The sequence below is a fragment of the Mus caroli genome, unplaced genomic scaffold (genome assembly GCF_978045245.1).
Source record: "Mus caroli unplaced genomic scaffold, Mus_caroli_1 scaffold_12, whole genome shotgun sequence".
Taxonomy (NCBI): Eukaryota; Metazoa; Chordata; class Mammalia; order Rodentia; family Muridae; genus Mus; species Mus caroli.
Window position 1 is genome coordinate 56,258,963 of NW_028227267.1, and position 12,853 is coordinate 56,271,815.

Consider the following 12,853-nt stretch of genomic DNA (forward strand, 5'->3'; position numbering starts at 1 on the left):
GACTTTTTGCAACCTCAAAGCCTGTTCCCAGTGACACACTTTTTCCTAAATAGTGACCACCTGAGAACCGAGCATTCAAATCTGAGCCTATGGAGGCCATTCTTATTCAAACCACATATATGCATCCAAATTTTACCCAGAGAACCTAAAATGTCAGGAAAGCCACAGACATGCGTCACTTCCCTGCTGAGCAGCACACTCATGTCCTGCCTGATCAATTTTGGCATTGTCACCGGGCCCCAGACATTAGTAGGCCCCAAGACCTTAGCACACCTGACTCCATGATGGAAGTGCCATTCAGGCTGTAAAACTTGACACATTGAACCACCTGATAAAACAGAAACAAAGACTGAATCCGTCAAAGTTCACAGTTCTGGGAAAGTCTCTAAATGTACTAACCTTGCTTTTTGGCTTCTATCCCTCTGCTTCTGGCTAAATCTTCTTGCTAACTGAAATATGACAGTCCTGAGCGTGTTTTTGTGTTTAAAATCTTGCCCTAAGAAAGGCTCAGGGCTACTCTGGGATCCAGAACACCCAGTGTGGTCGCCAGCTGGCTAATAAAACCTTCCTTAATCCCACGTCACCAGTCTTCTCTGGTGAATACCTCATAACAGCATGACCCCAGCGACTCAGAGAATAATAAAAGGACTGAAGAGCAAGGAAAACAACCATGAAACCCAAGCCTGCTATTCAATAGGACATCACCAAGCCGAAGCTCGACACCCACAGTCACACCATAGCTTGGATATAAAATGTCCCTGAAAGTTTCAGGTGTTGGTCTCCACCCTGGTGCTATTGGGAAGCGATAGAAATGGGGCCTGGGCAGAGGCTCTAGGTTGTTGGAAGGATACTGTGAAATACTCGCCACTTCCCAGTCACCCTACGTAGCTTTGCTCCACCGCACACTTCACACCATAATGTATCACTTGTCCCAGCCTCAAATCAACTGAGCCAGTCAGTCATAAACTGAAACAAAGCCATGGGCCAACATGAACCTTTTCTCTTTACAACTTGATTATGTTAGGTGCTTTGTTTGTTCTAGTAACAGTAAGCAAGCACAGGCTTACTGCTATGAGAACACTGAAATGCCTCTGTACTACGGTAAATAGCCCTTGTCTTCAGCTGTTTCCGAAGCCCAACCTTCTCAGCTCCTTCCTTGGCTTCCCCAAAGCCTTTCCATAAGCACAAGATCAGTACTTGCCAAAGAACAGAAGGACACACACCCCTCCCTGGCTCCAGGCTGCCCTGCTCTGTTATGACGGCAGTCTGCACCAGCTGGCATGATCTCAGACTCTTTGGCATCAAATGGCTTGAATATGACCCCGTGTGCATTTCTGAAAAGAATCATAATGGATGCACATTATGGTGGTCCTTACTCAGCAAGAACGGGTCGATGGTATCCAGATCCCTCTGGATAGAAACCGTCACAAGGAAAATTCCTTCCGGAAGTCAAGTGTTCTCTTAAGATCAGGGGAAGCAAAGGCCCACCTCTGAAGCGACACGCTTTGGTTATCTGGCTACACCACACACACATGGAACCCTGTGCTTGCTCCTCAGAGGGCCCGGAAACTGCAGTCTCAGCAGGCACATAGCTCCCAGACTATGGTTTCAGAAATACATTTCTCTGTCTCCCACTAAGACCACTGAAGTCAGCCCCCTGGAGGTGGGGTCCAGCCATGCCCACACCAAGGCTTCAGGCAACACCATGCATGCTTCAGCTGAGAACTATCCGGCACCCAATAGCCCCTTGCCTGGTTGTTTATGCAATCCCCAGGGATCTGGACATACATGTAGATTAGATACCCAGTTTCCATCCACAGTTGTGGAATTCGACTTCAGTCAGTTTGCAAAGGGACATATATATTGTGGTCTTGGCTGCCCACTGAAGCAACCTTTGTAAGCAGAGATAAAGACCAGAAGAAATAATAGCACATGTGTGTGCAAAGCCTAGAGATAACACCATCTGTACCTCTCTTTGCAGATTGATGGCTGCTGCTAAGGAAGGATGCTTTATGACTGCTACAACCACTTTATCTTATCCTTCTCGGTCACCTCCACCCCAGCAGAATCGACGCTTTTCTTTTCTGTCACCTCTCAACCTTATCTATATAGAGCTTTTAAAGTTTTTATTAAAAGGTACTTTTCAGATTTATCTTATTTTGTGTGTGTTTAACCTGCATGACCCATAGAGGTCAAATGAGGTCATCAGATACCCTGGCACCAGAGTTAAGAATCCTGTAGGTCCTGATCCTCTGTAAAAGCAGTAACTGCTCTGTGACCTCTGAGCCATCTCTCCAGCCCTGTTTTCTACAGCCCCTGAGAGGCTGTATCATCCTCTCCTCCCAACTTCCTCAAGGACGTGGGGCAAAATTTGCTCCAATTTGTATCTCTGGAACTCCTATCACAGAGCACTCAGTCAACAGTGTTTAATTGTACAAAGAGTAACAGAGTGAGGCCAACTTTTACATGGGCTGCCCTTGGGTACCTGGTGGCCTATAATAGACACCGGGCCACAAACACAATAATGGAATAATCAGTTATAAAAGGAAAGTTCCAAGAGTTTACAGAAGGGGGTGATTTCTGATAAAGAAAAATACGTTTCAAGAAGTAGAGTGCAGGTTGCTGGTCCTGTGGTGTGAGCATGAACCGAGTCGAGACAGATGGAGAGCAGAGATCCCCCGTCCCTGTGTCTGACTGGGAAGTCACACTCCTGGTTCACTGGCAGCATGACAACAAGGTTAAAAGAAACCTGCACATCTTAAACACTGCCTCTCTGGGACTCGGTGTAAACGATCAGGATCCTGACTATAGGGTAGAATCTGACATCTTCCTAGAGCCACCATGCAATGCTTAATCCCGAGGGCTCTCATTGTAAAATCTGGGGTAAATTAAATGCAGGGGACATGTACAGACAAGACTCCTGTCATGGGCAACTTTCCTGAGCCTTGGGGGACCAGCTTACTCTGGCCCCAGGTTTCTGCTGTCCCCAGCGCCTGTCTGTAATTAATAAACATGCTCTGCTTCACTTGTCCCTTAGTGAACTGCCTCAGCACACCAGTGGCAATGGATTGGTATCCAGGTAGGATGTTACTGGAGTGCCTTGAGTCAACCCCTGGGAATGACCCTGCCTCCTCATGATGAGCCTGTTGCTTTGGATAGCTGTCTGAGAACTCCATAGCTGAGCCCTGCCAATCAAACTAAGAGAACAGGAAGATATTAATCTTAAAAATTGCATTTTTATATTTTAGATTACATGAGATAGATAGATAGATAGATAGATAGATAGATAGATAGATAGACAGACAGACAGACAGATAGACAGATAGACAGATAGACAGATAGAAAGGAAATGATCCAAAGAACTTACATACCATCTCAACACAAGTGATAACTGTGCAGTTGAAATAAAGAGAAAGGAATGGTTTCAATGGCCAGTAAATTATAGGAAGGAAAATATTCAGGGAAAGTAATCGCATATAAGGGTTGCTCAAGAAGGTTTATCATCTGGTCCCTCGGTGCTCTAGAATGCTGAGAATCTATCAGAGACACCGTCACAAATGGGCATTCATGTCCTCCTATTAGCTAATAAAGGCAAAGCAGCTAGTTTTTCTTCTGCTTCTTAACCACCTCCCTTGAAAGGACCCATCCATCAAACTGACATGTGTTAGGGTAGCACATTCAGTAGAGCTCACAGCCTGAGGAGCCTCCATCCAAGCTACCTCGTTGCCTGGCCAGTTATCGGTTCCCTTCCTCTGCCTGCTCTGCCTACTCTGATTAGAAGATTCTTCAGGCTCAGGAGCCAAGTCAGCTCTAAACTGCTACATTCTAGTCAGACTTGCCGTTTGCCTTGGTTTTCTGATTGTTACATCATTGCTACAAAATGGTAACTTTTGTTTTGAATACAGAATAAAATGTAGATACTGAAAACTTCACAAAGCAAGTGCATGGCTTATGAACCCCTTTAAAGTAGCATCTTTGCTGACACCTGCCTTAGATCAACTTCTCTGCATCACTCATTCCATTGAGGTTTCATCCCCTTGGACCAGTCACATTTCCCTCTCAGTCTGTTAGTGGTCACTGGCACACTAACCATATGCCCGGCCCTCCTACAGTCCACAAGAAATCATAGAAACTGTATGTTAAAACCTTTGAAATTGGTTTTTGGTTTTGTTGCAGTAGGGATGGGAACTTGTTCCCATCCCTAATATGTTAGGGAATAGTTATTCTCCCAGCCATTGCAAGACCACTTTTTTTTTTTTTTGAGACAGGGTTTCTCTGTATAGCCCTGGCTGTCCTGGAACTCACTCTGTAGAGCAGCCTGGCCTCCAACTCAGAAATCCGCCTGCCTCTGCCTCCTGAGCGCCACCACACCCAGCTTCATTTTTTTTTTTTTTTTGCTAGACCACTTTTTTAAGATGGATTTTAAAGTCAGTTATACTGACCACTTAATTAATTCATCAATAGCATCCCAAACAATAAAAAAAGTATTTATGGGGAAACTATCAAAAGTTGGGCAACTTGCTGGTTCTCTAGTGTCTCTCAATGATCCTGAGAACATGTTCCCATTTTATAGATTGGTTGACTGATTTTGAAGAAGGATAGTTTCCCCAAGATTTCATGGCGAGTATCTGGAACTTGGACCCTTCCAAGGCCTAGAGTTAAATGATCAAGAACTGACTACTGAACATCTATTACAGTCCAGGTCAGTACACAGTGAAAAGAATCTCCAATTCTTCCCTTAAGGCAATGAAAGGTGTCAAGTTCAATCTCAATACTTTTGAGAAGATTTAAATTTAAAAAATGACCATAAATTCAAGCATGCTACAAGTGTCTTAGAGAAAGAAAAGTCCTCCGTCTTGATCATCTGGGAAGCAGGCACCACCATCAAGGGTCACTAGGATGGGATGAATGTGTGTGAAGTACAGCATTTTTCACTGCAGCCCCAAGCCCTGCTGAGTCTGCAAGGGCATCAGTGAGCATCTCTGCTCTCCAGGCGGGGGGCCTGGCATGGTGTTTGCCATCGTGTGGCTCAGCATCAGTGCGTGCACCCAGGGACAATCTGGAGAAAGTGCTTTCAAAACTCCTATTTTAAAACCATGTACTTGTAATTAATTGTACATTATGATAGATGGCTGCCCACTGACATCACTCAAACCATTTTCATAGCTACAAATACTTGATGAGGCCATTGTAACTGGCACACATTATCATTTCCCTGACCCTGGAACTCACTTAAGGTAGCCTGAGCACGGGTCCCCATGGGGTAAAGATTCCTTCAGAATACTCTCTGAATGGCATCCTGCAAGGGCAGGAACCTCAACAGATTATTTCCCTGGGAGAGCAGGAATCTAAAGGGCTTCAACTCCAGCTGCTGTTACTACTGGGTTAACTCGTAATGATATTCAAGGCATGACATTGAAGACCAAGACCTCTGTCCCTCAAGGACCTCATGGAAAGGGAAGAAGGTTACAAAACACTTGTTACTATATCTGATCACTGCTTTTGTTCCTTATCAACACAGTGCTGACTCTTCTAGTGGACTTCTGGCCTCAGTGAAAGAGGAAGAGTCTAGCCTCACAGAGATTTGAAGTGCCAGGGTGGTGGGACACCCAGGGAGCCCCCACCCCTCAAAGAATACAGTGAGATTGTGGGAGGGGTTACCTTGAGGATCAGGATGTAAAGTGAATAAGTAATAAATAAATAAATAAATGAAATTTCTCAGGGACAGAGATTATGACCTAATCAGAGCCCAGTGCCTGACACAATAGAGGCCTTCAGCAAAGCAGGCTAAAGGTAAATAAATAAAATGAGTAGGCCCTAGGAAAATGGATAGGTAATGGATAAACCAGCAGATAAACAGATAAGCAAAGAATGGACAGATTCAGAGGAGCTTAGGGTGGGGAGAAATGAAAGGAATGGATTTACTCATGATGAGGCAGAGCTGAACTGTCCTCTGTAACTCAGTGGTTCTCTCAGTCTCAGCAACACAGTCCACGCTGCCTCACACCACTGTTAGGACTCAGAAAAGCTGTGTGGTAGTTAAAGAGCATCTTAAAGTTTCTCTCTGGCATCCTCCAGCTTGTCTCTGCATCCCTTTACTCCCCCACAGGTGGTGGGGACACCTTCTGAAAGCTACTAGTGGAAGAATGCAATTGTTATTCATCAAGAAAAACAAAACCTAGGCCCAAGACAGCCCAGTGGAATGGCTTTCCTCCATCAGCTGTCAGAGTTAGCCTGAGGGAGTGTGTCTCCTAAAGCAGGAAGCCGATGTCCATGTTCTTCCTAAGACTTGCCCTCACCCACCTCCAAGACGCCCCAAGTTCTCACCAGTTGAAGCCTCTGTCCTTCCTCAGGAGTCTGGACCCTGCAGGGAGCCCTGCTGTTGGATACTACCCCGTGCTGTGTTTCCTTCCTCACTTCATGCTGTGCAAGTTACACTTCACTGTGGTGAGAAAATGACCGAGGGAGCAACTTAAAGGAGGCTTTAGCTCAGAAATGCCAGTTCTCAGATCCATGGCAAGGCAGAAACTTCACGGACAATGGGTATAGTGGGGAAGAGTGGCTCACCTCAAGGACATGAATCGATCCTTCAGGGATACACTTTCAGGGATACTTCTTCAAGCTACAACTCACTTCCTACCTCCCACTACCTCCAAAACATACTATTATATTATAAATCCATTAATTAGTTAAAGGTTTAATGAAGTCAGAGCAAACATGCTCCAATCATGTCCCAATACTGCACTGCTGACAAAGCTATCAACATGAGTTTTGGGGGGCTCATTTCATATCTAACTCATCCACATATTAATACATTCTTGTCTCTATCATTGGTTCACGTCAGTGAACCTTCACAAAGTGAAGGAACTTTCCCTTGTCCCCTGCAAACTGCCCCATCACCACCACCACCACCACCACCACCACCACCTCCACCATCACCACCACCACCTCCACCACCACCACCACCACCACCACCACCACCACCACCATCACCACCACCACCACCACCACCATCACCACCTCCACCACCACCACCACCACCACCACCACCACCTCCACCATCACCACCACCACCTCCACCACCACCACCACCTCCACCACCACCACCACCACCTCCACCATCACCACCACCACCTCCACCATCACCACCACCACCTCCACCACCACCACCACCACCACCACCACCACCTCCACCACCACCACCATCACCACCACCACCACCACCACCTCCACCACCACCACCTCCACCACCACCACCACCACCACCACCACCACCACCACCACCACCATCACCACCACCACCTCCACCACCACCACCACCACCACCACCACCACCACCTCCACCATCACCACCACCACCTCCACCACCACCACCACCACCACCACCACCACCTCCACCACCACCACCACCACCACCACCACCATCACCACCACCACCACCACCACCACCTCCACCACCACCACCACCACCACCTCCTCCTCCTCCCCCTCCTCTTCCTCTTCCCCTCCCCTTCCTCCTCTTCCTCCTCTCCCTCCTCTCCCTCCTCCTCTTCTTATTCCTCCTCTCCTCCTCCTCCTCCTCCATCCAAGAAACCTCATGGTACAGCACAGAATAGGACTCAGAAGTCCAAGGAGATCAACACATACTACAACACGGATGGGCGCTGAAGCAGTGTGGTAACTGAAAGCAAGCAGGCAACAAAAGCATGGGCTGATCCATGCCTATAGTTCCAGCTCTCCGGAGGCAGAGGCAGAAGGATTGACACAAGTTCAAGACCAGCACAGAAGTCATATCAAGCTCCGGATGGAGCTACACAGTGAGATTCTGTCGGGGAAAAAAGTAAAACTTAAGATTGCCTATGTCACTAGAATGACATTTTGAAAAGGCGGGACTAAAGAACAGATATCAGATGTGTGACTGATGAGAAGGGATCTCATTACAGGAGACCATGGGGGAAGCTCAGGGGATATGGAGTGTTAGACATTGATAGACACAGCTGCACACGTGTGTCAGCAATTATCAAGCCAAAACAAACTAAAAGGATGGATTTCACTAACATAAATTATACATTAAAAATCCTGATTTTTAAAATCTCAAAAAAGAGAATCTAACTCAAATCTTCTTAAAAACCTATCACCATGCTAGCAAGACTCAGTGTAAAGGCGCTTGCTACCCAGTGATAAAAAAAACACACAACCTGAGTTCTACCACTAGAACCCACATAAAGAGGAGAGAAACCAACACAACAATGTTGCCCTCTGACCACCGCATGCCTACCTCATACACACTTCTCAAATGCACACATGTGCAGTACATACACACACACACAAATAATAATTTTTAAATTCATTTTACATCCCTGCCCCCTCACACAGTCCCTCCCCCACCCCACCCCCTTTTCCTCTGAGAGGGTGGAGGACCCCTGGGGTATCCCCCAACCCTGGCACATCCTATTGGTACAGGAGACAACTTCCAGAAAAGAACACCAATGGCTCAGACTTTAAGATCAACTACTGACAAATGGAATCTCATGAAACTGAAAAGTCTGTAAGGCAAAGGACGGGTCAGCCAGACACATCATTGTTAAGGCCTCAGCAATCTATCAGACTTCCATGGGTCATCCTGGAATAGCATTTATTTTCTATTATTCCTTGCCCCTATGCCCAAGTCTTATCTCTCAAGCTGCAAGGCATATTTAGTGGAAACAGGAACAATGCAAATTTACATCCTTTATCCACCCTATGAATTGAGATCATGGCTTGCCACATTAGACATGAGGAATGTTCAATAAATCTTTGTAGGTTTGAGTAAGAACTCACTAGATAAAGATATTTTTGGTATTTCTTGGCAAAGTTGAATGTGATAAGCAGGGTTACCAATGAGCTTCTCCTGTTATCAGCAAGCACAATGCTTGCTGAAGCTGTCCAGGGCATCTAAGTCCATCATCCACATATCTTATCCCGGTACTTGCTAGTTGATTTGTCTTGCACCTAAGAGAGGAGGCTGAAGGTCTCCCAGTGAGTCTGGTCCATTGGCCTGCCTCACCGAGAATATCGAGGCTGTCTGAGTTGATATCTGGTGCTCTGTCCATTTTCCTATTTCCTCTACTAATTAATATTTATTAAGTCCAGATTTAATAGTTTAAGGGGAACGTATGAGAAAAGTACAGTTTCAAATCAGTAAAATCACATTTCTGCTTTAATCTCATAAAGCCTCAACTTCTACTTTATTTTCTTTGCATCAAAAATGTTGGATTTTCCAGATGGAATTGCATAAAATGTAAAAGCATAGGAAGCCACCAGCAGAGTGAAGAGGCAGCTACAGAACTGGAGAGAATCTTTTGCCAGCTAAACATCCAGTGTGTGTGTGTGTGTGTGTGTGTGTGTGTGTGTGTGTGTGTGAAAGACTAGTATTATGAACAAGCACATGAAGAGTTTCAAAATTAAATACAAAAACCCAAATCATCCAATCAATAAATTGAGCTCAGCTCATAAGTTGAAAAGATAGTCTTCAAAGAAAGCAATGCAAGTGACCAATAGATATTTGGGGGAAAAAAAAAAACCCTAGACTCATATTACCATATATATACTGCTGGGTATACAGTCAGGGGATTCTGAGTCAACACTGAGAGAGCTGTTTGCATATCTGTATTTATTTTGAACAACTGGGAAGTATAGCTAGCCTAGATGCTCATCAGCAAACAAAGAGATTTAAAAGCTGTGGGACAAACACGTATTAAAATTCTATTTAGTTGAAAAGAGAATGAAATTGTGAAATCATGTAAGGGAAATTGATGGAACTGGAAATCAGAGTGTTAACAAAATAAGCCAGACTTAAGGCAATAAGGAACCTAGATTCCTGGGAGCGTTCATGCGTGTGTGCACAAGTGTGTGCATGTACAAGCGTGAGTGCTTGTGTTGCGCACATGTGTGTGTGTGTGTGTGTGTGTGTGTGTGTGTGTGTGTGTAGGGGGTGACATAAAAGTAGAATGGGTACTGTAAGAAGTGAGGAAGAAGTTGGGACTAAGGGAATAATGGACTGTGTGTGATGTGGAAGCAGAAGTGGAGAGGAATTGTGGGAGGAAACAAAGCGGCAAAGGAACGTGGGCGGGCCGTGGGGGCGGAGCAAAAGAACGTGGGCGGGCCATGAGGAGGCAGAGCAAAGCATAATGATATAAGTGTGTGAAAATGACAGAAACAAAACCAACTTTTTTGTATGCTAACCAAAGGAGTAGATTAAAACAAATAAATAAGAAACCAGATCTTCAGTTTGGAAAAGGGAAGCCAAGACTTCCAGCCACATCCTAGGTCTCGCTAACTGCCACTATCTTACCAACCTGTCACATCGTCGTATGCGGCGAGGTCTTTATCGAGCTCCCCGCATGAACAAGCAGCTTGCCTTGTGGCTGCTGATCCCCACTGTGCCTGCAGAATGATCCTTCCCATCACAGAGCTCTGGCTGAGACCCCCTGATTTACGGTATTGGATTTCCCTTAGCCTCGGCAAATCGAATTTCCTCCAGACAGGCAGAGACAGCATTTCTAGGTACTGTTGCAGGCCCACTGCCCTTCTCCCCAGCCCAGGCCAAACCCCTGCTCCTGGGATATACTTCCACTCTTCCTCCAACGAACAGTCTCCAACTTTTCACTGAGACAAGGTCCTTCCTTCCTCCCCTCTGTCCTCCTCCGTCTTCTCTCTCCTTTTTCCCTTCTCTCCTTCCTTTGCTAAATAAGAAAAATAACACAAGTCTCCCCACCAAAAAAAAATGTAGGCCATGAACTACATGAAAGCAGTGTATGATTTCACCCTTGAAAGCCATGGGTGCCCCCAAATGGTCCATGTGTTAAATAAATAAATAGTGTCCATGGCCAGTACTAGGAAGTGGAAGCATTATAGGAAGTCCCCATTACAGACATGCTCTTGATGAGGAGAGCGGGATTTCTCATGGTTTTTTTTTCCTGGCCATGAAGACCATATTTGCTTGGCTATGCCCCTTCACAATGGGACCCCTCTGACCACAGCTGCATTATCCAAAACTGTGCTCCCCCAAAAGAACTTTTCTCCTTATAAGCTATTTGTCTTATATATTTTGATGCAGGAGTAGAAAGTCAAATAGCATAATTAATAAACAGAAAAAGCTTCAATCAACATACAGAAACACATTTAAAGGTAAAGAATAAAAACACCTATTTTTAAACTTCTTCAGTTTAAATACTTCCAGGAACTCTTAAAATTACAAAGATAACCACGGAGTTTAAGGAAGGATGCTTGTTATTTCTGTAGTTCTCTATTTGAGGGGGGTGGTGGTGGTGTTGAGCTCAGGCCTGCCTGCTGTCAGCTACCATATCCGGTAGAACAGTGGCTCCTCAGACTGAGCCTTCTCCCAAGAGATTCCATGTTACAAGCAGCAGTTGACTCCATTTTGAGTCCAGTCCCAGAGGCAGGATGGCTCTGATGGTAACCGGCGGCATCTGTCTGGTACCCACAGGCACTGGCTGGTAACTTCTAAAAGTAGAGTTCTAGCCTGCAGATTTATCTGAGTAAACTGGGGGGCATGTGAGTACATAGAGGTAGTAAACTCATATCAGCAAAAACAGGCCTTGGAAACTACCATGTCAGACTTAGGAAAAGGTGCAACACTCCTACCTAGACCCCATAAAAGAAGGACCCCTAGGGCTCAATTCTCTCCTAAGCTGCGTGTCTCTATGCTCTCAAACCGCCATCCCACAAACATGGATCAGGTAATGGAGTTTGTGGAGCCAAGTTGGCAGTTTGTAAAGGACTCAGTTCTGCTGGTTAAAAGATGCACCAAGGGAGGAGGGGAAAAAAAGATGCACCAAACGCCACAGACGAGAATTCCAGAAGATCGCCATGGCCACAGCGATAGGATTTGCTATCAGGGGATTCATTGGCCTCTTCGTGAAACTGATCCATATACCCATTAATAACATTATTGTGGGTGGCTGAGGCCTTTCTCATCACGGGACGAGTGAACCAATGAGGGGGTGACGAGCTCGCGAAGTGAAACGTAGCCTGGATGCTTTGTGGGTTTTGTTTCTTCCCTCCTTCCTACGAGGTTTTCTGTTTCTAAATTAAAATAATTTCAAAATAAACACTTTTTCCATTAAAAAAACGGAAGAAGAAGGACCCCTAACACTATCAATGGCTACAGCTCCTGCTGGTCTGTCATTTGACCACTTGTTGAGTATGTCAAGGAACCAATAGGCAGAGCACTCCAGTCTGACAGTCTCAGAGGCTTCAAATCAGCTTGGTCTTCACTGTTGACATGGACTATCTGAATGCTATCATTATGTCTGGTCACCCACCTGAACAAAGTGCCACCCTTCACTGCTACAGTCTGCACAGGCCCATACTTCATCGCTGCAACTAAGTTTAGCACCAAGGATCAAGTCAACCCCGGCTCTGGCTTGTCTCTGCAATTATCCTTCTTCCAGCAGCCTAGCAGCAGATTTCTCATCTTAGTCCTTCACGTGTTCTTTGTAGCCCCATTAGCTTCAGCTGCCTCCCTCAGGCTCCTTGAAGCTCACTAGTGTTTGGCTATAGCTTCTTTAACCCCCTGTAGCCACTCTGTAAGATAAAAAGATAGATATACAGACAGATAATTGATGGATGATAGGTTATAAATAGATGATAGTAATGGATAGATAATAATTGACAGATGATGGATACGTAGATTAGATAGACACATACATACATACATACATACATACATATAGTAGGTGATAGATACATAGATAGATACATAGAGAGATAGATGATAGATAGATAGATAGATAGATAGATAGATAGATAGATAGAAATAATAGATGATACATAGATGATAGGTACATAG

At 45.2% G+C, this 12,853-nt stretch overlaps 2 protein-coding genes across 6 annotated transcripts in view; one reads left to right on the forward strand and one right to left on the reverse strand.

The window, feature by feature from the left end:
• The window catches only part of Atp8a2 (ATPase phospholipid transporting 8A2), a 556,425-nt gene that overhangs the window by 507,655 nt on the left and 35,917 nt on the right, over positions 1-12,853 (reverse strand). The gene's annotated exons all lie outside the window — the stretch shown is intronic.
• LOC110309427 (protein transport protein Sec61 subunit gamma-like) lies at positions 11,733-11,967 on the forward strand. Of its 3 annotated transcripts, none has more exons than XM_021182074.1 (2): positions 11,733-11,814; positions 11,846-11,967. In XM_021182074.1, the coding sequence occupies exons 1-2, from the start codon at positions 11,733-11,735 to the stop codon at positions 11,965-11,967; spliced, it is 204 nt and encodes a 67-aa protein (XP_021037733.1). The 3 variants fall into 3 exon arrangements, with proteins under 3 accessions (XP_021037733.1, XP_085685110.1, XP_085685111.1); XM_085828984.1 differs by having other exon boundaries at positions 11,733-11,786; positions 11,818-11,967; XM_085828985.1 differs by having other exon boundaries at positions 11,733-11,786; positions 11,821-11,967.

What these genes read in the sequence shown, in the direction of transcription:
- LOC110309427 (XM_021182074.1), top strand. Translation starts at nt 11,733, where the DNA reads ATGGATCAGGTAATGGAGTTTGTGGAGCCAAGTTGGCAGTTTGTAAAG. An exon ending in GGTTAAAAGATGCACCAAGG is followed by an intron (nt 11,815 to 11,845) that starts GAGGAGGGGAAA and finishes GCACCAAACGCC; the next exon opens with ACAGACGAGAATTCCAGAAG.